The sequence below is a fragment of the Canis aureus genome, chromosome 13 (assembly GCF_053574225.1).
Source record: "Canis aureus isolate CA01 chromosome 13, VMU_Caureus_v.1.0, whole genome shotgun sequence".
NCBI classification, from domain to species: Eukaryota; Metazoa; Chordata; class Mammalia; order Carnivora; family Canidae; genus Canis; species Canis aureus.
The window spans coordinates 33,207,130-33,232,030 of NC_135623.1; the positions used below are offsets into that span (position 1 = coordinate 33,207,130).

The 24,901-nt window shown below is 35.5% G+C and overlaps 1 protein-coding gene across 2 annotated transcripts; it reads right to left on the bottom strand.

The window, feature by feature from the left end:
• Positions 1-2,067: 2,067 nt before the first annotated feature.
• TSPAN19 (tetraspanin 19) lies at positions 2,068-24,808 on the bottom strand. Of its 2 annotated transcripts, XM_077844398.1 has the most exons (9): positions 24,722-24,808; positions 18,250-18,342; positions 18,091-18,163; positions 13,592-13,716; positions 11,607-11,681; positions 7,822-7,932; positions 5,744-5,887; positions 4,184-4,267; positions 2,068-2,940 (listed from the first exon to the last, which is right to left on the bottom strand). In XM_077844398.1, exons 2-9 carry the CDS (start codon positions 18,313-18,315, stop codon positions 2,872-2,874), a joined length of 747 nt encoding a protein of 248 aa, XP_077700524.1. In that variant the 5' UTR covers positions 18,316-18,342; positions 24,722-24,808; the 3' UTR covers positions 2,068-2,871. The 2 variants fall into 2 exon arrangements, with proteins under 2 accessions (XP_077700524.1, XP_077700525.1); XM_077844399.1 differs by lacking the exon at positions 7,822-7,932.
• Positions 24,809-24,901: the final 93 nt, after the last annotated feature.

Below are 24,901 nucleotides of genomic sequence, written 5' to 3' on the forward strand. Positions count from 1 at the left end.
TCCCTCTGCCTGTGTCTCTGCCTCTCTCTCTCTCTCTGTGACTATCATAAATAAATAAAAATTAAAAAAATTTTTTTTTAAAAAAGAAACAAAAACAAAATGAAAAAAAGAGTTACCATTTCCTCTTGAGTGAAATAAAGTGAAAAATAGTAAACAACTTACATTAGAATATTAATTACAAAATCTGATTTGTCCACATTTTAATGTGTCTAGACCTTAGAAAATTAATCACAAAATGACTCATTTTTTTCACACAATATCTTCTAATTCCACCACATATGATAATTTAAGTGCTATTTACACAAATATTTAACAAATTCTGAATTTTCTTAAAATATTGTAGATATTCTACAGACATGCTGGTGTCCAGTATCTCTCACACTTTTTTCTCTATTATAACTGTTGTTATTGTAAAGAACTGTTAGAATTGTTAACAAACTGTAATGAACTATTAATGAAGGAAATCAGCAATTCTGTATATTTCATTCCATAAATATTTTCAGACATCCAGAGAACTATCTATTGTACTTGAATGCAATAAGTTTTAATATTAAAAAAATGATTATATACTCTGTTTTCATATTATAAAGCTCTGGTACAAAAACACTTCTTTTTGCTCTTCCAAATATTCTGAATACTAGCAAATTGTTGATCTCTATAATCTAATTTGTCAAGTATTAGCTTCTGTTCTCTCAGGTTTTATCATTTGTATAAGGTTAAAAATCCATTATTACTCGATAAATATTTATAGATTTACTACAAATATGCCATTATTCTCTTTCATCTAATGGGTCACTTCAAAGATAAAAAGGGATACAGAAGGTAAATAATTAACAGAGACTAAACAATGATAAATAACAGGTGGTGTAAAATAGGTTTTTAAAAATTTATTTAAAAAAAAATTTTAAAGATGTTTTTTAATTATTTGAGAGAGAGTGTGTGCAAAAGTGAGAGATAGCATGAGTGAGGGTGGAGGGGTAGAGGCAGAGGGAGAGGGAGAAGACTCCCTACTGTGCAGGACCTGGATCATGACCTGAGCTAAAGGCAGATGTTTAACTGACTGAGCCATACAGATGTCCCTAAAATTTATTTTTATTTATTTATTTTTTTTGCAGCCTTATATCACGGTAGTGAACAGATTAGATTTTTGTGTTTTCCTTTTGCCAAGGACTCTCATGCTGAAGAAATACTCCTCTAAGATCAGAAAAAGAAAACAAAGGTATAAAAATATTACACAAATATTGCAAACATTCAACAAACACTTAGGCCTGCCTGATAGTATTTCTGCTGCAATATTCTATTAAAAATGTGTTTCAATGAAATCCTTTTAGAAAAAATTTTGCCAACGCCTCTTATTCGGGTTGCTGGAGAAATGAGATGTGGGTGGCAGTGACTAATTGAGCTGGCAGCTACTGTTTACTAAACAAGTTTGGACAGATTATACTTATGATAGCCAAATGAAATCAAAACCATTGAATACAGTCAGAGTAAGACAATCTAAAAGGGCAGCTGAGTTTTATCTGATAGCATACTGAATAATCTGACTCATTAAAATTCATTAGCATGTGGTGGCCACCTACCTCGTCAAGCACTGAGTGAGGCTTTGGAGTTGCAAAGAGCCTCAGTGACAGAGACTACCCTTATCCTGGGGAGCTGTGAGTAACGCATGGAAGTGGTGAATCACTAGATTGTACACCTGAAACCAACATAACACTGTATGTTAATTATACTGGAATTAAAATCAGTAAAATTTTTAAAATAAATAGAAATAAAGTGTAAAAAATTCCCCAAAGAATCTTTCTTAAGGAAATGAAGGCATGTGTGTTTATAGGCTGCTTTAGAGAACATGGTTATTCTGTTTCCTATTGCACTGTCTTTTAAAAAGTTCATAGGTCTCTGAAATCTGCAGTGTACTGAACAGATGGATGAAAAGATATATGATTGAATTAGTGAGCCTTCTATTGGAGCAAGAGCAATGCAGGATATCCAGTTAATGGATCCTTTCTTTATTTCTTCAAGGTCAAGGCAGTATTTTTGTTATAAAGAACAACAATGATATGATAATGCTTCACATTTATATAGCACTTTTTATTTGTCAAAGGTTTTTTTTTTCTGTTCTCACAACATCATTTTTAGGAAAATAGAATGGTAGATTATGTTTATATCCTTCAGGGAATTGTGTATGCATGCACTGAACAAAATTTAAGGAAAATGAGGAACCAGTTGAGTATGGGAATTGAGTGATCTTTTAAGACATTTTTGCTACAGTTCAAAATTCATTGTAATTTTAATATTTTATTACTTCCACTGAAGTATACCCAAATCTCTAAAATTTTGAGTTTATTATCCACTGTTGAATATTAATCAGAAGACAGAAATAAATGATTAATTCAGTACAGAAGTCATTGTCATGAAGATTTTCAACCTTTCTTTTAAATCTCACCCAAATCAGTGTTGTTTTCTTAAAATTTGCAAATGTAAGGTACATGTTATAATTGCTTACTTAATTAGGGTTTTCTGAACAGAATGTAGGTATACTTTTCTATATAAGAAACTCAAAACATGTAACAATACTTCATCACATTTTGAATTCAGTATATATGATGATATCCTCCAAATTCAGAAAATAACTCAAGGTAAAATTCTGAATTGCAGAATTTGCTATTTTGAAAAACAAAATTAATAATAATTTCATGGAGTGATTTATAATAATATTCAATAATTCTATGTTACATATAATCATTGATTTGAATAAGTCCTAAACTTAACTAATGTAATTCAAAACCTTTTTTGGGGGTGGGGAGTAAAAGAACATTATGTGATTATTTTGAGAATTAGCTGGTTTCTTCTGGGCAAATTAAAATCCAAGGATCACACTTCTGTGTATATTCTATTCTTGATGTGTCTGAAGAAAGAAACAGTTAATAAGATTTGCAAAACCTGGAAGAAAAGGAAATGACAAAAGATCAAAATATAATCAACAAGAGCAATTTGCCAGGTTAACACTTATGATCACTTAAATGCATGCTGTTTAGGGAAAAGGGATCAGAGAGGGTGGAAAAACTTTGGAGGAAGTTACATATGGTTGTGAATAAGAAGTCTGCAAAAAGTCTTCTAGAGCAACCCAGCTGTCCAAGTTCATTTATAGAAGGACTAACTAATAGACAGTTCCATTTTAATTACATGGGCTATCATTGGACTAAATGTCTTGAACTGCTCATCTCGTTTTAGTTCATCATCTATGTCATTAGTCCTACAAAACCTCTTCTTTTTGTGCTAGGATCGTTGAAGATGGTGTGCAAAGGGTAGATAATAAAATGGACCCTAGGTACTATCTTGCATTGTCTTGTCTTAAATACCTCAGCATGAACACAATGGAGAATAAACATTTCAAAAGAATGGTATTAATGCAGATGAGAATGTTTTAATCACTATTCTGAGACTCTAACTATTACCAGTTGAAGGGAATTTATGGAACCTTAGGTCAATGCCATTGTGGATCAACATAGAATTAAACACAGTATCCTGTTCTGATCAAACCATGCATTATATATTCATTGCAATGTTATAGTCTACACTGTAATAATGTATTCACTCTCACAGTTTCTTCAAATCTATAGTCTTCCCCTGCTTTCATCAGTCTTCACTGAGACTGGAGAATGAAGTTCTGCTTCTGAATCTCAATTCTGCAGCTGGCACCCTGCAAGTCATGGAGTGTGTCTGTTTTGCTTCCCATTGTATCTCTAACAGCTAGCACAGTACCTGACAGTAAATGTTCTCCCTTTCTCCAAATTTATTGAATGAATGAATGAATGAATGAATGAATGAGTATATGAGTGAATAGTAGATTTACAAATGTAAGACACGGGTCTAGATTACCAAAGTTTGCCAACAAGAAGACTGTCTGACATGGGCTCCCACAGCTAAGATATGAAGTGTTTTTTATATTTATCACAAAGCAATGAAATCACTAACTTCCAAGATGACCATTTATTAAACTGGTCATTTGGCTGACTTAGGTATATTACCTCCAGTTAGGATCTATATCTCTCCTGAATATGAATAGTCTCAAGATCCTGACTCTTATTGTATTAATTTGTCTGATTAGGACTCCATCTGCAGTTTGTTATGTATGGTTTCTATTTAATACATTTTACCCTTAAACATATGAACAAAAGCTTACCTCTGAAGCCAAAAGTCCAAAGTTAATGCCAATTAATGTTAAAGCATTATCACTATACCATGTGTTGATTTTATTTTCACAACCCTAAGGAAAAAAAGTTATTTAGACTGACTTGGAGATGGTAATGGTCTTTTTTTTTTTTTTTTTTTTAAGATTTTGTTAATTTATTCATGAGAGACACACAGAGAGAAGCAGAGATATAGGCAGAGAGAGAAGCAGGCTTTTCACAGGGAGCCCAATGTGAGACTCGATCCCAGGACCCTGAGATCATAACCTAGGCCAAAGGCAAATGCTCAATCGCTGAGCCACCCAGGCTTCCCAGAAATGGTCTTATATATAATTCTATTACAAAGAAGAAATATAAGAGAGAGTGATTTACCAGAGTCTAAAAAGCAAGTCAATGTGTAACTGGAGACTATACTTTTTAGTCCAGAGAACTTCATATGACAGCAGGACATCTCAGTTACTACTTTTAAAGCTGCTAAGATGCTGTCATAAAACTGAATTCAGGATTTTTTTTAAAAAAATTTAATTTTAAGTAATCTCTACACCCAATGTGGGGCTCAAACATACAAACTTGAGATCAAGAATTGCACACTCCATTGACTGAGCCAGCCAGGTGACCCAAAATCAGAAATTTATTAAGTTTAGAGAGGGATTTAATTTTCTGCAAATTCTGTAATATAGCAAGGTACGTAATACAACCTAAAATGATTGTTTCCCAAATAGGAGAAGCTTTTTAAAAAACATAATGCTCTATTTATCTGTGAATGAGTTATGTAACTGAAAAATGCATCTTATGATTAGAATAACATCAGCATATAAACTATATAAAGTATTAGAAGTTATTGCGGTGAAAATCTCATTTATTAATATCCCATACATGTAAGCAACAGATGAACCCCTACTCTTGCTTCTGCTACATTTACCTGAACACCACTTGTGTCATTGCTGGGCTCCCTTCCCTTTAGTTTCTGCCAATCCTTATACCTCTTTACCTCTGGTACTGCAGCTCCCCTACCAATGCTATAGACCAGAAATTTGCCAAAAGAGATTTGCCAATCTGCAGGGATTCAGGAAAGAGGATTGGAGAGAAAGGTTGATGGTATCCCAAGTTCCAGGAGCACTTGGATGACATACTCCCAGAAAGTTTATTTAATTTGTTTCTTATAGGGATCCCTGGGTGGCGCAGCGGTTTGGTGCCTGCCTTTGGCCCAGGGCGCGATCCTGGAGACCCGGGATCGAATCCCACGTCAGGCTCCCGGTGCATGGAGCCTGCTTCTCCCTCTGCCTGTGTCTCTGCCTCTCTCTCTCTCTGTAACTATCATAAATAAATAAAAATTAAAAAAAATAAAAAAAATATTAAAAAAAAATAATTTGTTTCTTATATACCTGAAATAATAATTATTCATCTAATTATGAGTTCAGTTTCATAAAGTAACTTAAGAACCTAATCACTATAAATAACATTGTTTTATATAAAACTTTGCTCAGAATTCTAAGTTGACTTGAAAAAATAAAAAAGACACCGTTAACACTTGGAGAGAGCCTTATCTTTACCTCTAGGTAAGTTGAATTCAGTGGCTCATCACAAAACCATTTCCTTAGTGTAGAATTTGTGCAAGAACATGGCACCTGTTCTGAATTTTCTTTATTTTTGTTCTTCATCCAATCTGTATAATTGTACTGGCCACAACACTGCAACTAAAAAAAAAGAAATTCTATGAATTTTACTATAAAATATTCAAAATGCAGTTAATTATGATTCCCATGCACATTAAAGTAGTTTTTGTGAAGAAAAGTTATTATTCTCCATTGGAATGTAGTAAATTACAAATATAAGTATACTTTTGTTGGTTTAATCCATTACTTTGTGGCTACTTTTGTTGATGTTAACCAGAACTAAAGATCTTTAAATGTAAGTGGGCTATGTTAGCATGAAATTGTTAGATAAGAATTTATCATTAAAGGAACCCAGGATGGAAGAAATGCCTGATTTACTGAGGCTACCAACTATGTTTGAGCCAGAAGACAGAAGAGAGATCACAGCAGCCATATCTTCCTCCTCACTATAGCAGCTCTCTTTATATTTAGCCCCCAAATGCTGCAATGCGTATTTAATATATGTAAAGAGACACGGGGCTCTTTTTACTCTCTTAGACTCAATGTAAGATGTTAACTTTCAAGTTTTGCATTGTGTAAAAAAACGGCCACGGAGAACCAAAAAAGTTGGTAAGGCAAATAGCCACAGAAGCAATAAAATATCTAAGAAACACCTCATTTCTAATCCTGTCAAGCGGAATTGGGAGGATGTAAAAGAATCAGCCTATGTATTTGTCATCAAGAATTTAATACAAAGTTGGAATGAATATTTCATTGCTTCTAAACTTGTTATTGAAAGTTACAGCATCAGTACTGCCTATGTCACAGTATGTACCAACAATTTTGGAAATGTTGCATGACTAAATGATGCTTTAGAGTTTGGGTTTTGAAAATGAGTTTGATCAAAGCTATATGTGCTATCTCAAGTATACCCGTGCCTGGGAACTATAAACTAGATTTTTATTAATAATACTGATGTCATACATTAAGCTGCTATCTTGTTTATCAATTTATCTCCATAGGAAGGTTTGATTCTCTGCCGTCAGCCCTAATGCAATCTAATAAAGTAATACATACACATCACATATATCCGAGAAAAAACAAGACTAGTAAGAGCATCTATAATTATTACACCAAAAATAATATTTTATGTGGGGCACCTAGTATAGTAGTTAAGAATATAACATCTAGTGCAACATTTTCTGGAATTGAATCCTGGCTCTACCAACTAATTAACTGTGTGACTCTGGGTTAGTTACTAAATTTCACTGTCCTTTATCTATAAAATGAGGATAATAGTTCTTCATTGGGTTTGAAGGATTAAGTGAGTTAATAATACAGGCAAAGTGCTTCCAGAAAGGTCTGGTACTATGCCAATGCTTGCTGTTTTCTTTATCAAGCATTTACTATGTTCCAGCTGCTGATCTATATAAACCATTTGGGTGAAAATACCCATTCTTATGCCCTGCCTAGATATATTTGAGCTGTAGAATAATAATCCTAATAATGTTAGCTAACAAGTATTAGTTCCAGATCCAAGGCTTTCTATAGATTCTATATATTACTTCATTTATTCCTGCCGACCAGAGGTAGGGGTTATTCTGTCCATTTTACTAATATGAAACTTGAAATTAATAAAGGTACTTACCCAGGGTCAAAAAGCTCATATGAGGCAAATGGATACCTCAGATGGTAACCACTATGCTTCTCTGGTGCTAGCAAGCGCTGTGCTCAGACTTCTCTCCCACAGGTGCAGCAGGGAAGATTACCCCACTCGGGAGAAGACCACTTTTACAGGTGAAACCAGGTTAAAATGCACATCAATTAACCAAGAATAGGAGATTTAAGTTACAAAAGGAGGATAAAAGTCAAGATCTGTAAGTGGGAACAGTGCTATTCCACCCAGTTTTGTGGGGAAGAAATACAAGAACCTCTCATTCCTCTGACCCTATCTCCTGCCCTTCCCTGTCTCCTCCTTACCCCACAGGGACCAGGTTTGGCATCTAATTTTTAGTTTTATGTTATTTTTTTCTTACTGTTTTCTGTAAAGCATTCAGAACAGTCCACTTGGGTATGTCTTCAGGCATATCTTTAGATCCATACTCACTAATGATTAAGTCAATTTTATCATGCCATGCTTGGTGAACCTGTTGAAAATTGCATCAAAAGTCAAAATCTGAAATCACATGGTATTTGTCTTTATCTGACTGACTTATTTTACTTGGCTTAGCAGAATACCCTCTAGCCCTTGCAAATGACAAGATTTTATCCTTTATATGGCTGAGTAATATCCCACTGTGTACATAATCACTAAATTCTATACCTGAAACTAATATGACACTGGAATTTAAATAAAACTTGGAAAGAAAAGTAAAGTCAAAATCTGGAAGAAACTTTCCTTATGGTTCCTAATAAAGGAGTATTCTAGTCAGTTTGCTCTGTGTTTTCTTTTTCTTCTTTATAACATTTTTAGCAATCTCAGAAAGTGCTGAGGCATTTGGTTTTTTGCATTATGATCTATAGGAGGAATATAGGAGACTTGTTTTATGATTAGGGAGAGAGTTATGGGCTATTCTCCTGAATGTCTAAGGATTCTGTTTTTCTTCTTATACCCTCAGAAAAAACTGAAAAACTTTGAAATGGACCAAAAAGGATTACTGAGCATCTATTCAGTGGAAACTGGGCTTTCTTTAGTATAACTTCAGAGTCTTCTTATTCTATGGGAGGCTGTACCTGTTTTAGTTTTTAACTTACTTCACAACTTTGTAAGTTGTAGGAAGTTATAGTTAGACAACTGACTCTTTGTCAGAGGAATACAAATGAATTTTTCCTGGTGGGGTGCAGTTGGTATCTCCCCTACCAACCACGTTTTGTATATATTAAGAAACGGCCTTTATAAGTGTCTTCTCTTTGGACACTCCTTCAAACTGGTTTTGATTTCTTACCGGTTCCTACATTAATCAAGATCCTAAATAAAATCGTTGACCTGTGCCTACTGTATATTTATACAAGAATTATGACTTTCATTGAAAAATTATCCTTTCAAAATACTGTAACAAAAACAATCAGATTTGAAAGTCTGGGAGGAAACTACTATTTCAAAATATAGATATTGCAGAGGTAGATTTTAATAGTAACTTACTTACATATTTAAAAGTTTATATGACTTTCATAGCTAAAGTTAAAGGTAAAAAGAACAGATAGTACTATGAACAAAGAGCTAGATACTCAGATAATTTAGTTATTTGCTTTGTTTACATGAATGACGATGAAGAACTGGGACTTCTCAATATGATCATTTGAACTCTAGGCTACTGGTTTCTCATTGTATTATGCTGTCTTTGAATAATGAAAATGAAATTACTGGTGGAAATACTACAACAATTGAACCATGTGTACAAGTTAAACTCTTATGTAGTTAACTTATATATCTATGCTCTAATCCATTTAAGAAGATTAGAATAATGCAAAGTGTTATCTAAATTTCTAAGTTATTTATTTAACTTTTTCTCTAAGTCAATTTTTATTTAGAATAGAAAATGTTTTTCCATTTTATATTGTGGGGAAGGGGCAGATTTATGTTCTTATTTACCTTCTAAAGCATTATTTAGTGAGTGGGACACCTCGGCGACTCAGTTGGTTTAGCATCTGCCTTGGGCTCTGGTCATGACCCTGGGGCATAGAGCTCCCTGCTTAGCAGGGAGCCTGCTTCTCCCTCTCCCGGTGCTCCTCTCCCCACTCATGCTCTCTCTCTCTCTCTCTCTCTCTCTCTCCCCGTCTCTCTCCTCTCTCAAATAAATAAAATATTTTAAAGCATTATTTGGGAGATCCAGAGTGCATATAAATCACATCTTAGTACCTAAGAGTTTCATATATAATCTCTGTGACTGCTATATAAATGAAATTCCCTCACACTTATTTATTCTGACATCCTTTAAAGCCCTAGTGCACCTCCCACATTGTTGGATGCTGTAAGTGCCATAAAAGATTTAGAGGCTCCTAAGAGCTTAATTAAATATGAATGTAGAAGAAAAATCAATGTGAACAAAGCTGTTAGCTCTAGGTTCAGTAAATAAGTGTTTGAATTCAGGCTCTATCATTTGGTCATGATATATTTTAGCAAGTATCTCTTCTCGCAAATCCTCAGTTTCCTGCTCTAGAAAGTAGGACCAACCAATGCATCTCTGGGAGTTGTGAGGATCAAAACTATAATACCTATAGAGTGCTTATCACAGTCTCTGGCACATGGTAATTATTCTCAAACAGTCATTCTGTTTCTTAAATTAAGTAGAGATGAGTATGTGAATAACTCTTAAGTGAGTATGAACAACACTGATAAACTAAATTTATGCGCTAAAGATCCTGAAGTGTTATATTCAAGTTCTATCATCAGATCCTCAAGTGAGAGGCTGATAAGCTGGGATGAAGTGCTTTGTCATAAGCATAGTTTTATAGAACTCACACTCTGTATTGACACACACACACACACACACACACACACATACACAGAAATTTTAGTGCTAAATGTCAGATCATTAACAGTAAGTCCTGGGTGGTTAGATATCCAGGATAGATGCCAAGCAAAGGAGAGCAAATGAAGTAGCTAGTCTATAAAAGAAACTGTTTAAGTCGTCAGTTGATGTCACTCTATACAGGAGCAAAGTAGGAACCATATTGTACAGATGAAGACATAGGCTTTTGGCTGTGAAGTAGCTTGCTGAGCACTAGTCATCTGTAGATCTCTAGGACTTCAAGTCCAGGCTCTTTCACTACAGGACAATCTCCCATGACACAAGAAGACAGACTGTGGGATGCCTGGGTGGCTCAGCGGTTGAGTGTCTGCCTTTGGCTCAGGGTGTGATCTCAGGTCCTGGGATCAAGTCCTGCATCAGGCTCCCTGCAGGGGCTTCTCCTTCTGCCTCTCTCTCTCTCTCTCTCTGTCTTTCATAAATAAATAAATAAAATATTTTTTTAGAAAAAGACAGACTGTGACTACACTGAAACAATGACATTTCTTTAAAAATTGAAAGTAATCATTGACCTTACTGGGTAAGCTTTGTTTCCAAAAGGTTTTTTTTCAGGTAATATATTATTTTTCACTTAATTTGATAGATATAAATCTTATTGTGATTAATTATATCACTCATGACCATACCTGTGCAAAATACAGGAATTATTCAGTTCATCTCACTTATTTATGTACTTATTTATGCATTTATTTATTGTTATTTTAAAGACTTTTTAATTTATTTGAGGGATTGTGCAGGGAGGGGCAGAGGGAAAGAATCTTCAAGCGGACTCTTTATTCAGCGGGGAGCCCAATGTGGGGCTTGATCTCAGGACCTATGATCATAATCTGAACTTAAACCAAGAGTTGGATGCTTAACCAACTAAGCCACCCAGGATCCCTGGTTCATCTCATTTAAATAAAATCACAAAATTTCAAATTTGTACAAGACTAAAGAAGTAGAATATATATATAGTCAGTCGACATAGAAAAATAGAATTGAGTCACTCGTGGTAGCTACAGTTGGCTGGGACCAGTTTTGGATTCCCTATACTCAGTATCACCTCCTCTTTCCCCATGTTCTTTGTTATTTACAACATTCTCAATCTTCCGCTGAGTTGAAGACAAATTTCTCTAGCCCATCTTTCCATTCTGACCCTTGGTCCTTTCCTTATAGAATTCTGTAGTACTTCAACAAATCTCCCCCACTTCCAAAGACTTTTACCTTTTCTCTTAATATAGGCTCATAGGTCTCAATAATTTAAGATATACAGTTTTCTTTAGATTTCAAGTAAAAAGGTGATCTTTCCATACCTCCTTTTTTTTTATGATGATGAATGCTGAAAACACAACCTGAACACCAAAGGCCCACATTAACAGTGCTGTGTACTGAAACAAAAGAAAAACAGAGATGGCAACTGTGTTTCTAATATGTATTTTAGATGCTTCAATGATGGGACAAGGCATATCATAAGAAATATACAATCTTAAAGTACACAGAGGAAGTGATAGTTCCCTTTCCCCACCCCCCTACCCTGCCCTAATGTCCAGTTCCCTGCTCAGTGGGGAGTCTGCTTCTCTCTCTCTCTGTCTCGCCCCATCCCACTCATGCTCTCACTCAAAAAAAAATATATATATATATAATTATATATATATATATATAATTTAAAAGACCACAATAAACCACCCTGAAGAGTTAAACTGCAAGACTAATATCTATTCAATTGGAGTAGGGGTCTGCAAAATCACCTTTAAGACAAAGAATAGTGCTTAGACCTATAAAATTTGCCCATAACTTGACTATGTGAATTAACATGGTTAAAGGAAAAATGTATCCATCAGAAAAGTATTGGTAAATTCAGAGAAGAATAGAAAAAGTGGCCTGATTGCAAAAGTAGCAGTGCCCTTCATCTGAGCGTCCAGACAAGAGTGTGGTGTCTTAGCTTCAGGTCCTGGTATTATGTACATTCCTTGTGATGGGGTCTTATGCTCAGTCATCGTCCATTCATACTTGAATCCCATAAGGCAGAAGCTTAGAAGCTGTTTTTCTCCCTCTAGTTTCTCCTTTCCTTACTCATCTCCCATTTTATACCAGTATCAGGCTCTGTGCTTCTTTTGCCTAAAGGGAAATTTATGGCAAGGAGAAAATAAAAATTTTCCTATAAGCCATTTCTGTCCTGGTTTCCAGATCCAAAATTAGAAGCTCAATGAAAAAATTATGCTAAATGTTCTGGAACAAGAGAAAGGTAGGAGTTGAGAAGAGAAAGTAAGATCTCTTTTTAGACTAACAAGAGTCTGAGACAGATCCTGGAGGCCTGAACACTCCCAGAGCAGCAGAGTCTAGCATTGGGCTTCCTGGCATCACTCCAGTGAGTGCTAAGACCCCAGAGGGAAAAGGAAGTGTGGCTTCCAGCTTTGCCCAAAGAGCCTCTGCCAGAGGGAATATTCAAATAATAAAGTTACCAGGACACCTGGGTGGCTCAGTGGTTGAGCATCTGCCTTCAGCTCAGGGTGTGATCCTGGGATCTTGGGATCAAGTCCCACATCACATCAGCTTTCCCGTGGAGAGCCTGCTTCTCCCTCTGCCTATGTCTCTGCCTCTCTCTATGTGTCTCTGTGTGTTTCATGACACACAGAAAAAAAAAAAAAGAAAATGTTAAAAAGCTATATTTCATCTGAGTCTGCGCATTGTGATCTATACTTACTACAGGCCTGGTAAATGGTTCATATTAGGCCTATATTTCTAATTATAATTTACCTTTTCATGTTATATGGCTAGGAAGACATAGTGTGCAAGCCAGATGCCAGCGTCTGGTCCTCTCAGCAGTTATATTTCTCTTTGTTCAATAATAAATTGTGACTTCACTTTTAAGTTAGCTTCCCACACGGCATTCCCACAGGGAGAAAATTGCTGAGTCCTGGACATGTTTTCTTTTCCTTGCTAACCTACATTGCTTATTGACATTAACAGTTTATTTGGATTTCAGTCTTTAGATTCTTAAGTTTGGTTAAGTTTGGTTATCCTAGGCAACCCTAGGATATGGGTTCCTATTGACTCTGTGTCGAAAAGTAATATCTAAGTGTGTAGGTGCAGAGGTCCAGATTTGATCCATGAAAAACTCACTAAGAACATTCTACCTAGAAGTTTTTTGAGGAGAAGTGCTTCATTTACCTTCTTCCCTAGGGCACACCATACTGCGATGTTATGGTGGAGTACATCAGTATTGCTCATTTGTGTGGCATAGACACTCAAAATCGAAGATACGAATTCATTCAGGCTACTAAAATGAAATACATACCAGAAGTAGGAGCCACCTGATTTCATTGTGAATTCCCAAATAACCCAAGAGGCAAAGAAGAACAATAGCAGATCCAGTTCCAATCAAAATTTGAAAAACATATACTATTGAATGATTATCTTCATCTGTGGAAACCACAAAATAAATTATTATTAAGTGATGTTTATATTCTATTTAATAATGTAGGCAGTAATCCAAGATTTCCCTCAGCAGTTGTTGCCAAACCAGTAGGACTCTGTGTGTGGGTATCTCTCTCTTTTTTTAAAAGATTTTATTTATTTATTAATGAGAGACACAGGGGGAGAGGCAGAGACACAGGCAGAGGGAGAAGCAGGCTCCTCACCAGGAGCCCGATGCGGGACTCGATCTCGGAACTCCAGGATCACGTCCTGAGCCAAAGTCAGCCGCTCAACCACTGAGCCACCCAGGTGCCCCAAGTGTGTCCCTTTTTTAAAAACTTCATTCTGGCACCCTCTTATTTAGTCTTGGCAACAACTTTTCTTCCTTTAATTACATGATAGAAAATGTTTTCATTTCAGAAGATCTCTTTACCTTCACCTTATCTTCATTGTCTTCTATGAAAGCAGAATTTTTTTTTCCTGAGGTAAACTCTTCTATGCTTAATGAACATCCAAAACATTTATGAATTTATTCATAAAAATTTTGAGTGTCTAATATGTGTGGGTTATGTTTCTCTTATATGAAACTCTGAGTTTATTGGTAAAATGACCTGATTAAAACTATATTTTATTCTCTCTCCATCTAGACTGAGCTCTCTGTGCTAGAGACCACATATATTTACATAGTCAACAGACTGTTAAATGCTTAGTGTTATGATACAGAGTGTAGAACACTGAGTTCCTAACAAATATTTGTTAAAAAAAAAAAAGAAGGAGAAAATAAATTAAATATGCCTAGATTTTATGGGAGAACAGTGGTGTGCTGGAGCCAGTTTGTTCTGGCTCATAAACGCTGTTACATTTTCAAAAAATCTGTAAGCCAACTCAATTCATGTTGGCACTGTGAAATCAGCCACTGTGGCATTACGTATTTAAACCACAGAAATAGGTAAATACCATAAATCTAGACTTTGTATCCCAGAACCAGTTGTTAAACGTCTACCAACACATCACTAGGTACAAGAGCACCTAATCCAGTAGGGGGAGGAGGGTGGAGAGTTTAGGGAGGCAAGATTGCTGGAGAAGGCAGTACTGTGCTTGGGCTTTAAATGATGGAAATTGAAAATATCTTGGCTGGAATGATAGAGGCGTTCTGAGACACAGAAGAGCATGGTGTGTGTTGGACACTCAGCTTTGCTGGCACTTTAGGGTTTGAAGCAGGTGAAAGTGGGCAGGATTACAGGGGCCAAATCATGCCCACTTTGTGTACTCTTATCCAGTCTTCCTTACTGGAATTAAGCTCCCTGAGGACACATTTGTCTTCCTTGCACAGTACAGCATCCTCAGCTCACGGGATTGTGTCTAACATGTAGAATGGGCTCTATAAATATTTGCCATGTGAATAAAAGATTGCAGTGGGGAGCCAGAAAAAAAGTGTTTAATATTATGTGGCTAGATGATCATCTTAGATTATTTTAGTGACATTTGGAAGATAACTGAGAAAGGAGGTCAGAACACAAGCGGAGGAAGGTGGGACCCTTAGGTGTCATGGTGGTTCTTACAAATGGAGAGGTAAAGGCAGAGTCATTTTTAAGAAGTAGGTTCACTGAAAGTTGCAGATAAAAGAGAGAGGAGGAACCAACCAGTTTCTTGCCACAAACTGGTTATTTTCAGGCCCATGCCTTAAAACCTTAACTGAGATTTCACTTAATGTTTAAATACATAATTTAAAAAACCCCTAAAACTTAAAGAATAAGTTTCGGATTATCTGTTTAGGGTCTCCATCCCCCCGCCCCCACAAGCAAGTATATTAAGGTTAGTGAGAATTATCTTTCAATTCTATAATGGAGGGAAAGAAAAAAAGAAAATGACTTTTGCTCTACCCTAACTACGACACTATTAAATTAGATACTATATGGGAAGTGCTAAGCCCAGTGCTGGCACATAGTCAACATTAAATAACTGGAAGCTATTATTGCCATTCTTCTGGGGAAGAAAAGGAAAGAAAGGCTGTCATATGATCGCCACACACCCATGTACTCTGAGCAAACCACTAATGCACTCAGACATCATGGACACTTTCCCATAATCAACGTATAGAAAGAGAAGAGAATAAAGATCAGACACTTCAAATGTAGCTGAAAGTTTAACTAAATTACTCAATATTTTGTAGCACTTCATTACCTATGAAACCTTTTTATTTAGCTTTTGTTTTCCTGCAAATGTATTTTTTTCTTCCTTGAAGTCCACTAAGAAATGTAGCTTCTAAAGTATGCATGCCTTGTGTCATATATTTAATGATGCTGTCTAATAGAACTTACTGAGTAGTGGAAATAAACTAAATCTGCATTGCCTAATTACATAGCTAATACCCAATAGCCACATATGGCTACCGAGCACTTGAAATGTGGCTTCCTTCCCTACCACCAAGGATATGTATATGAAAACAACACTTCGTCTATTAAACTTCAGTCCATAGTGACCAAGGCATACTACAAAATGGTAAAACAAAGGGTTTTTTAATTCAGTTAAATGCATCCAACTATTTCATTTATATTAGGATAATTTTATTTTTTTTTTTGTAAAACGTAACGGTGAGAGTAATTAAGTTTTAAAAGAAATGATTTAACTTGAGTCTAGAGTTAGAACAAATTATTTTAAGATTTGTGTGGAATCAGAAAAGACCCCGAATAGCCAGGGGAATTTTAAAAAAGAAAACCATATCTGGGGGCATCACAATGCCAGATTTCAGGTTGTACTACAAAGCTGTGGTCATCAAGACAGTGTGGTACTGGCACAAAAACAGACACATAGATCAGTGGAACAGAATAGAGAATCCAGAAGTGGACCCTGAACTTTATAGGCAACTAATATTCGATAAAGGAGGAAAGACTATCCATTGGAAGAAAGACAGTCTCTTCAATAAATGGTGCTGGGAAAATTAGACATCCACATGCAGAAGAATGAAACTAGACCACTCTCTTTCACCATACACAAAGATAAACTCAAAATGGATGAAAGATCTAAATGTGAGACAAGATTCCACCAAAATCCTAGAGAAGAACACAGGCAACACCCTTTTTGAACTCGGCCATAGTAACTTCTTGCAAGATACATCCACGAAGGCAAAAGAAACAAAAGCAAAAATGAACTATTGGGACTTTATCAAGATAAGAAGCTTTTGCACAGCAAAGGATACAGTCAACAAAACTAAAAGACAACCTACAGAATGGGAGAAGATATTTGCAAATGACGTATCAGATAAAGGGCTAGTTTCCAAGATCTATAAAGAACTTCTTAAACTCAACACCAAAGAAACAAACAATCCAATCATGAAATGGGCAAAAGACATGAAGAGAAATCTCACAGAGGAAGACATACACATGGACAACATGCATATGAGAAAATGCTCTGCATCACTTGCCATCAGGGAAATACAAATCAAAACCACAATGAGATACCACCTCACACCAGTGAGAATGGGGCAAATTAACAAGACAGGAAACAACAAATGTTGGAGAGGATGCGGAGAAAAGGGAACCCTCATACACTGTTGGTGGGAATGTGAACTGGTGCAGCCACTCTGGAAAACTGTGTGGAGGTTCCTCAAAGAGTTAAAAATAGACCTGCCCTAGACCCAGCAATTGCACTGTTGGGGATTTACCCCAAAGATACAAATGCAATGAAACGCCGGGACACCTACACCCCGATGTTTATAGCAGCAATGGCCACGATAGCCAAACTGTGGAAGGAGCCTCGGTGTCCAACGAAAGAGGAATGGATAAAGAAGATGTGGTTTATGTATACAATGGAATATTCCTCAGCTATTAGAAATGACAAATACCCACCATTTGCTTCAACGTGGATGGAACTGGAGGGTATTATGCTGAGTGAAGTAAGTCAGTCGGAGAAGGACAAACATTATATGTTCTCATTCATTTGGGGAATATAAATAACAGTGAAAGGGAATATAAGGGAAGGGAGAAGAAATGTGTGGGAAATATCAGAAAGGGAGACAGAACATAAAGACTGCTAACTCTGGGAAACGAACTAGGGGTGGTGGAAGGGGAGGAGGGCGGGGGGTGGGAGTGAATGGGTGACGGGCACTGGGGGTTATTCTGTATGTTAGTAAATTGAACACCAATAAAAAATAAATTAAAAAAAAAGAAATGATTTAACTTAAGCACTATGTTGATCTCCATTATCTTTTTTATTTTTTTTCATCCAGAGTGTATTAGAACAATCCACAATCTTCCATTCTTGAACAATATAAATGAATTTTGGAGAAATACTGCCACCTGCTGAATAAACCACGTATGCAATTATTTAAAATGGAATGCCTCGCTTCACTTAGAGAGCAAAAGAAAAATAGATACATACCCAAAGCTGTGAAAAAATTATTTCTATCTAATAACAGCCATGCACCAAATCCCATGAGTAGAAGTCCAAGAACCTACAGGAAAGACCATCAGTGCTTATATTCTTGGTGACTGCCAATAAAAATGCATTAAATTTTCTTTACAAAATAAAGACTCTTACCAAGAACGCTCCATTAATGAGATTAAGAAAGTATTTAAAAATTAATGTTTTGTTTTTTCTTGACATTCTTTTTCTCTCCAGATATTGGTGTTTCTGAAAAGATAACCACAATTTTTACTATAAATAGTCACCACAGTTACAACTTTAAATAATCCTGCCTACTCATGTCTTTTTTTTTTTTTTTTTTTGTGGCACATTTTTCCTCCGATAGCAGTTGTCAATATAACATTCCCCTTCTCCCTCCCGAATATAAGGACATGTTGAAGATATCTTGAAACTGGGCCTGTCTTCTCTATCTGCAGTAGGCAGCTGAGACCAAGAAGCCATTTGAATAATATGCCAGTAGCCGCTTTACTAAACTTCCTGCAGTTTTCAGAAAGTTAAATATTTTACTTTGTTTCTAGTCTTCACATGCCTTGTTCTCTTTGCTGGAAAGCTTTCCTTCACCTCTGACTGTCCCTCCTCTTTTTCCAGAATAATAATGTCGACTCCTCATTGAGGTCTCACCTTGGAATCCTTTGCTTAACCTCATTTTGTTGCTCCTCTATTTTCTCTTCACTTGTCTTTTCTTTCCTTATAGACTCTGGGCTCTATTAGTGGAGAGAGTAGAGCTGTGTGCCATTATAATCCCAGAGTGTAGCACACAGAGAGCTACTCAATAGATATTTGTTGAATGAATGACTAAGGAGATGATTTAGATTATTTAACTAGTGAGTAATTTAGTTTGGTATACAATGGAAGGAAACACACCAACTTAAGGTTGTGTTAATTAAAAATTATTTAATTTAGTTCTTAAAACTTTTATGGGAAAATCAACACTTACATCATTGGTTTTGGGGTGCTTTATGAGATATGAAGGTTTTTAACTCTCCTGAGCATGTTTCTGGATTTTATCTCTTCCTACAATGTTTCAGTTCTAGCCGGTACCATATTTTACAAAGTATTGTAGTTTATAGTGTTTTAATCATGCAATGCATAACTGACATGACGAAAACAGATTTAATAAGACTAATTTGAAGCTATTTGTCTCTAGCTGGAAAGATCTGTTTGTTGAACTGAAGGATGCTCTGGAAAGTGGAGAAATAAGAGATGCTGAGGCTAGTCAATGCACTTCCCTCTCCACTCTGACCCAAGGCCACATTCCTCCCTAAAATGCCATGGTTCTCCTTACTAGCTGAAGAAGGAGTCTCTCTAGGCTTCTACTCTCTGCTTTGAAGTCTCCTACTGCCATTTGGTTTCTCCAGGCTCTGCCCTCCAGTCTTATTCTTAGATTCCTCCAGTGTCTGGCCTGTTTGGATGGAACAATTAATTAGAAAGACTGCCTTATTTTTATTTCAGTTTCTCCCTAAGATGCTAGAGATACTTAATTCTGGCTTCAATTCTATTTACTTCTGCCTATAAGAATGTTGTGATCCTCTTCTATAGCCTACACAAGTTCTCAGGGCCAACGTCCTAGGCCTCTGTGAATGAGTAAGAAAAAGTAGACTCATGAACAAGAACACTGCCATGACTCTGGTGTGAAGTACTGTGAGGCGTAGACTTGACTGTTGATTTGGCAATAATTAGCATGTTAGAATCAGGGATAACATGCTTTATCAAAGGATCCAAATGCAAACATAAACTGAAGCTTATTTCTCTTTCCATCCAAGGTAGGTAATTGGTTCTCTTCTAGATCATCTTAGGGACTTGTTTCAGCCTATTCCATATCTGGCTCCCAAATTTCCTCATGGTGTCATCCTGTATAGCCACCAGAAAGGAAAGGGAGATGAGTAAACTCGGGCCAGCATCTTTTAAGCAAGTAAGGTGAAAGTTGCATGCTTCCCTTCAGCTCATATTCCATTGGCACATACTAAATCAGATGGCAGGTCTCAGCCAGAGGTGGAATCAACTATGTGCCCAAGATGAAGGAAAGAAGTGAACTAGGGTGAGAAGAACCAAACAAAATGCCCAACAGTTAGGAAAGGGTATTGTAAGAGATAATTAGAGGAAGAAAAAGAGCACTTGGATGCAGTTTCAATATGCCTTAATTTGGAAAAGAAAGAATCAAGCATAATCAGAAGGATTCCTTTAGGAATAGAAAAATTAAAAAAAATGGTGATCACTAGCAATAGAAAATTTGGGGAAAAATGAAAAAAAACCCTACATATTTCATGTTTAATAAGTGAATTTAAATTGGCAAAAGATATCTTTGTGGTTAAGCACTGGAAATGGAGTGCTGCTAAACAGATAGCATAGGTTATGCAAATTTGGAAATCCACAAGGAGCTCATGTCATGGAAATGAATGAAAGGGAGGGGATCGACTAAAAAAAAGTGAGCAAGTGTTTTATAGTAAAGAATGACATAATTAGGAATTTTAATTTTCTAATGCAGACTTCTATGAAATGAGGATGTAGTCAAAGCACGATCTCATGGAAATCAATAAATAATTTTCTAAAATAGTGTTGTATGATATAGAGGTCAAAGGGGTAAGAACTCAATACTCTCAAAGTCAGCCTACTTGGTAAGAAGACTGTTCATGGTAACTTCAAAACATCAGTGTTTTAGTCCGTTTGGCTGCTATACCAAAATACCACAGATTAGGATGCTTATAAACAACAGAAATTTATATCTTACAGTTCTGGAGGCTAGAAGTCTGAAATCAAGGTGCCTGCATGCATGGGTAAGAGCCTTCTTCCAAGCTTCAAACTTCTTCCCATATCTTCCTATGGTGAAAGGTGGTAAGGAGCTCTGTGGGATCTCATTTATAAGAGCACTAATCCTATGCAGGAGGTATCCCCCTAATGGCCTAATCACCCCCTAAAGGTCCCATCTTCTTTTTTTTTTTTAACTTTTATTTATTTATGATAGTCACACACAGAGAGGGAGAGAGAGGCAGAGACACAGGCCGAGGGAGAAGCAGGCTCCATGCACCGGGAGCCCGACGTGGGATTCGATCCCGCGTCTCCAGGATCGCGCCCTGGGCCAAAGGCAGGCGCTAAACCGCTGCGCCACCCAGGGATCCCAAGGTCCCATCTTCTAATACCATCACATAGAGTATAAAGATTCCATCATGTGGATTTTGAGGTAATACAAACATTCGGACCATTGGAAGGATTCAGGTTAAAGAGTTGGAACACAACAAACAGGGTGTCTAAGCAACAAGTCAAGGAAGTCCATAGCCATATTTGCACAGAACCAGAAGAGGAGATGGTCATGTGCTGATCTTTCCCATCACAAGTACCACTTACTGGAAACAACATCACTGAAAATAAAAGACGTGCTAACACAAAGATACACAGTAAGTTCATTCAGTTCCTATTTAAATATTTGTAGTGTGGAAACTATGTTTTGTTTTGGTTTGTTGTTTTTGCTATAGACAAAGAATTTGTTTTTAACTTAATCAAATAAGGTCCTGGTGTGGCATTTCTTTTGTTCATTTCCTGATTAGGTAATTAATGGTCCAATAAAAGAGATATTTTTTGATAGTACAAATAATGTAGGAAAGGACAATTTATAATGATTCAACTATCCACAGGTGCCATTTTCACTAGTTAAATAATAGCCAAATTACTTTTTGTTATCGTTTTTAAATTCCTTCTTAGTGCCAGGATAATGGAGACACAAAAATGAATAAATAGCCTGTCAAGGAGTCAAATATTAAAATCTGTTGCCCACTCTGAATTATGTATTGGGGGTGTGGGAACAAGAAATAGGGGGAACTGAGAAGTTTCAGAGAAGACGAATTTGACATAGTCCTTGAAGGTTGCTTAAGAAGGTCCTAGTCAGACAGAAATGGGGTAGACATAAGATTTCACAACACATGGAATACTGTGTTCACAAGCTTTGTAGTGAAGGGCATGGGAGTGTGGGTCAAAATGGCAAGAGATGAAAAATAAGACTAGAGAGAAGTAGACTCAGTAAAGATTGTGAAAGATCAAGTATGCTTTGCTAAGGATTTGCTTTTATTCTTTTACAGGTAATGGAGAACCATACTTCTGTCATCATTGTGGAAATCAAATTAGAAAAGATCATGTTTGGAATGCACTCAGTCCAGTACCTGGCTAAATATTACCTATTAATCTTGTGATAGTACAGTAATCTTATACAAGAGAAGTGCACATGAGCTTGGGAAATGGGATGGGAATGGTAGGAAAGTGATGGACTCAAATTGGTCCTTATGTCAGCTGCAGAGGCACAAAGAGGGTTGGAGAAGGACCTTGAGAGTTTGGGACAGGCTTTAAATGGCAAAAGAGAAGCAGAAGTCTAAGAACCCGACACTATAGGTCACCTATTAAAAATATTATTATGCAATAGTCATCCTCAAGAAAATAAAACAAATAGCTAGGCAGCTATTTGAGCTTCACTATGATACTCTGGGATATTTAAATTATATTACTCCTTTATAAGACAACTGTTGAACAATGTTTTTAAGTTAAAGTAATCTCACTACTCAACAAACATTTTCAAAGAAATCCTATTCTTCTCAGATGTCAGAGGAACATATAGTTATCTTTCACCCTTTCATGTAAGTCTTCAATAAATTTTACATGCTCTCTAAGGAAAATATATTGTGTTAGGTCAATAGGCTATAAACCAACCAGACCTGCAGATAATTTTCAAAATAAGATAAAAAATTCACTAAACTACTTAATAAAAAGAATAAAACCCTACTCTGTTAAAACGTTATGGAAAACTAACATACTTAATTTTAGGTTATAATTTCTAGAAGATTTCAATTAAGTAAATCTATGCTACATGCTGCACAGTTAACAGTTTCAAGTTAAATAGACTTATAATCTATAACTTTGAGGTAACTGTTGTATTTTGTTCTTTAATTGGTAATATTAATTAGTGATAGCTAAGTTATGACTAATTGATAGAGTTGTCAGTTTTCCTCCCAAGTAAAAAATAACATAAGAATATAAGAGATGTAGTAACATGCACCATAGATTGTCTTTAGAACTTTAAAAATTTTTCTTTTTTGCTATCAATTTGTTTGACAAGGTAAGATTTAAGGAAAAAAAGTAATTTAGACTGTGTTCAAAAAAAGCTGAATACTAAAATAGCTGTTTAAAATTAGTTCTGGAAGTTAATTTATTACTCATTGATGCCTACAGAGTTTTGACACTATAGAAAAAAGCTGTAGAGTTTCATAATTATAAATAAAATTAATCTTAAGAATTTTATGTGTGAATTTCAACATAATATTTACTTATTTATTTTTTTGGCTGAGCATTTTATTTTTTTAAGATTGATTTATTTATTTGAGGGGGAGGGGAAGATGGAGAGGGAGAGAAGAATCTCAAGCAAACTCCTTGCTGAGCGGGGGAGGGGGGACTCCCACATGGGGGCCCCAGCCTGAGATCATGACCCTAAGATGATGACCTAAGCCAAAACTAAGAGTTGGGCCCTCAACTGACTGAGTCACCCAGGAGCCCCGAGCCTGAGCATTTTATTTTATTTTATTATTTTTTTTTGAGCCTGAGCATTTTTTTTTTTTTTAAGGGGAGGGCCGCTTTTATTCCGTCTGAAGTTTCAAGCACCCTCCCCAGCCTGAGCATTTTAAATGAAGAATTTGAATAGTCTATACATTTGCAACAAAACTAAACTAAAAAAAAGAAAAAAGATGGCACTTCAGCATGGGCTTTGATAATGAAAATATCCTAAATTTTAATTAAATTTGAAACCAGAAGTCGTTTATTTTAAAAAACCATTGTCTTTGAGTGAGGCACTAACATGTGTTTTTTTTTTTTAATATCAAAGCTCTACTTATTTCTCACTATTATTAATTCTTACGTTGATGCAATGTTAATTGTTACCAGGAAATAGTATATTTTCTTTCAAAGGCTCAATCGAAATGTTTGTTTTTACTCTATTGTATGTCAGATATCTGTTACTATTATGCTTAGCAACTTCCTCCTGGAATTTCACACTTTGCAAACTTGAAAAAAAATTAAGAGTAAGAAATACCTGTTATTAACTAAAATAGATTTCACATTTTGTACCACAAAAGAAGGAACTCAGATGAATTTTTAAGTCAAAATTAAAGAGCATGATATATACTTATATATCAAATATAATTATATTCAAATATATCAAATATAATATATTCTTATATAGCAAATATAATATATATTCTTATACATTAAATATATTAACTTCTATATCAAATATAATACATATTCAAATTTTATATTAAACCAGTAGGTGTTACTGTCAATATTTTACCATAAAACATATTTTAGAAAAAAAATTTAAAAATATCAAATATAATTATATTCAAATATATATCAAATATAATATATTCTTATATATCAAATATAATATATATTCTTATACATTAAATATATTAACTTCTATATCAAATATAATATATATTCAAATTTTATATTAAACCAGTAGGTGTTACTGTCAATATTTTACCATAAAACATATTTTAGAAAAACATTTTTAAAAATCCAAATAATAATAATAATTTTTAAAAATTCTTACCCCATACACTTGGGAGGTTTTTCACAGGCATAGGGTGATAGTCAATTCATTTGTCTTTTAAAAAATAAACAGCTAAAAATAAATAAATAAATAAATAAATAAATACATAAATAAAAATAAAAAAATAAAAAATAAACAGCTGTCACTGAAAGCAAACCATTTATTGGTTTCCCTTGCAAA

Excerpts from the sequence above, each read along its gene's own strand:
- TSPAN19 (XM_077844398.1), bottom strand. The coding sequence starts at position 18,315 with ATGTCAAGAAAAAACAAAACATTAATTTTTAAATACTTTCTTAATCTC. Across the intron at positions 18,164-18,249 it reads TCATTAATGGAGCGTTCTTG|GTTCTTGGACTTCTACTCAT; the intron begins GTAAGAGTCTTT and ends TCTTTCCTGTAG. Across the intron at positions 4,268-5,743 it reads TGAATTCAACTTACCTAGAG|GGTTGTGAAAATAAAATCAA; the intron begins GTAAAGATAAGG and ends TTTTTTCCTTAG.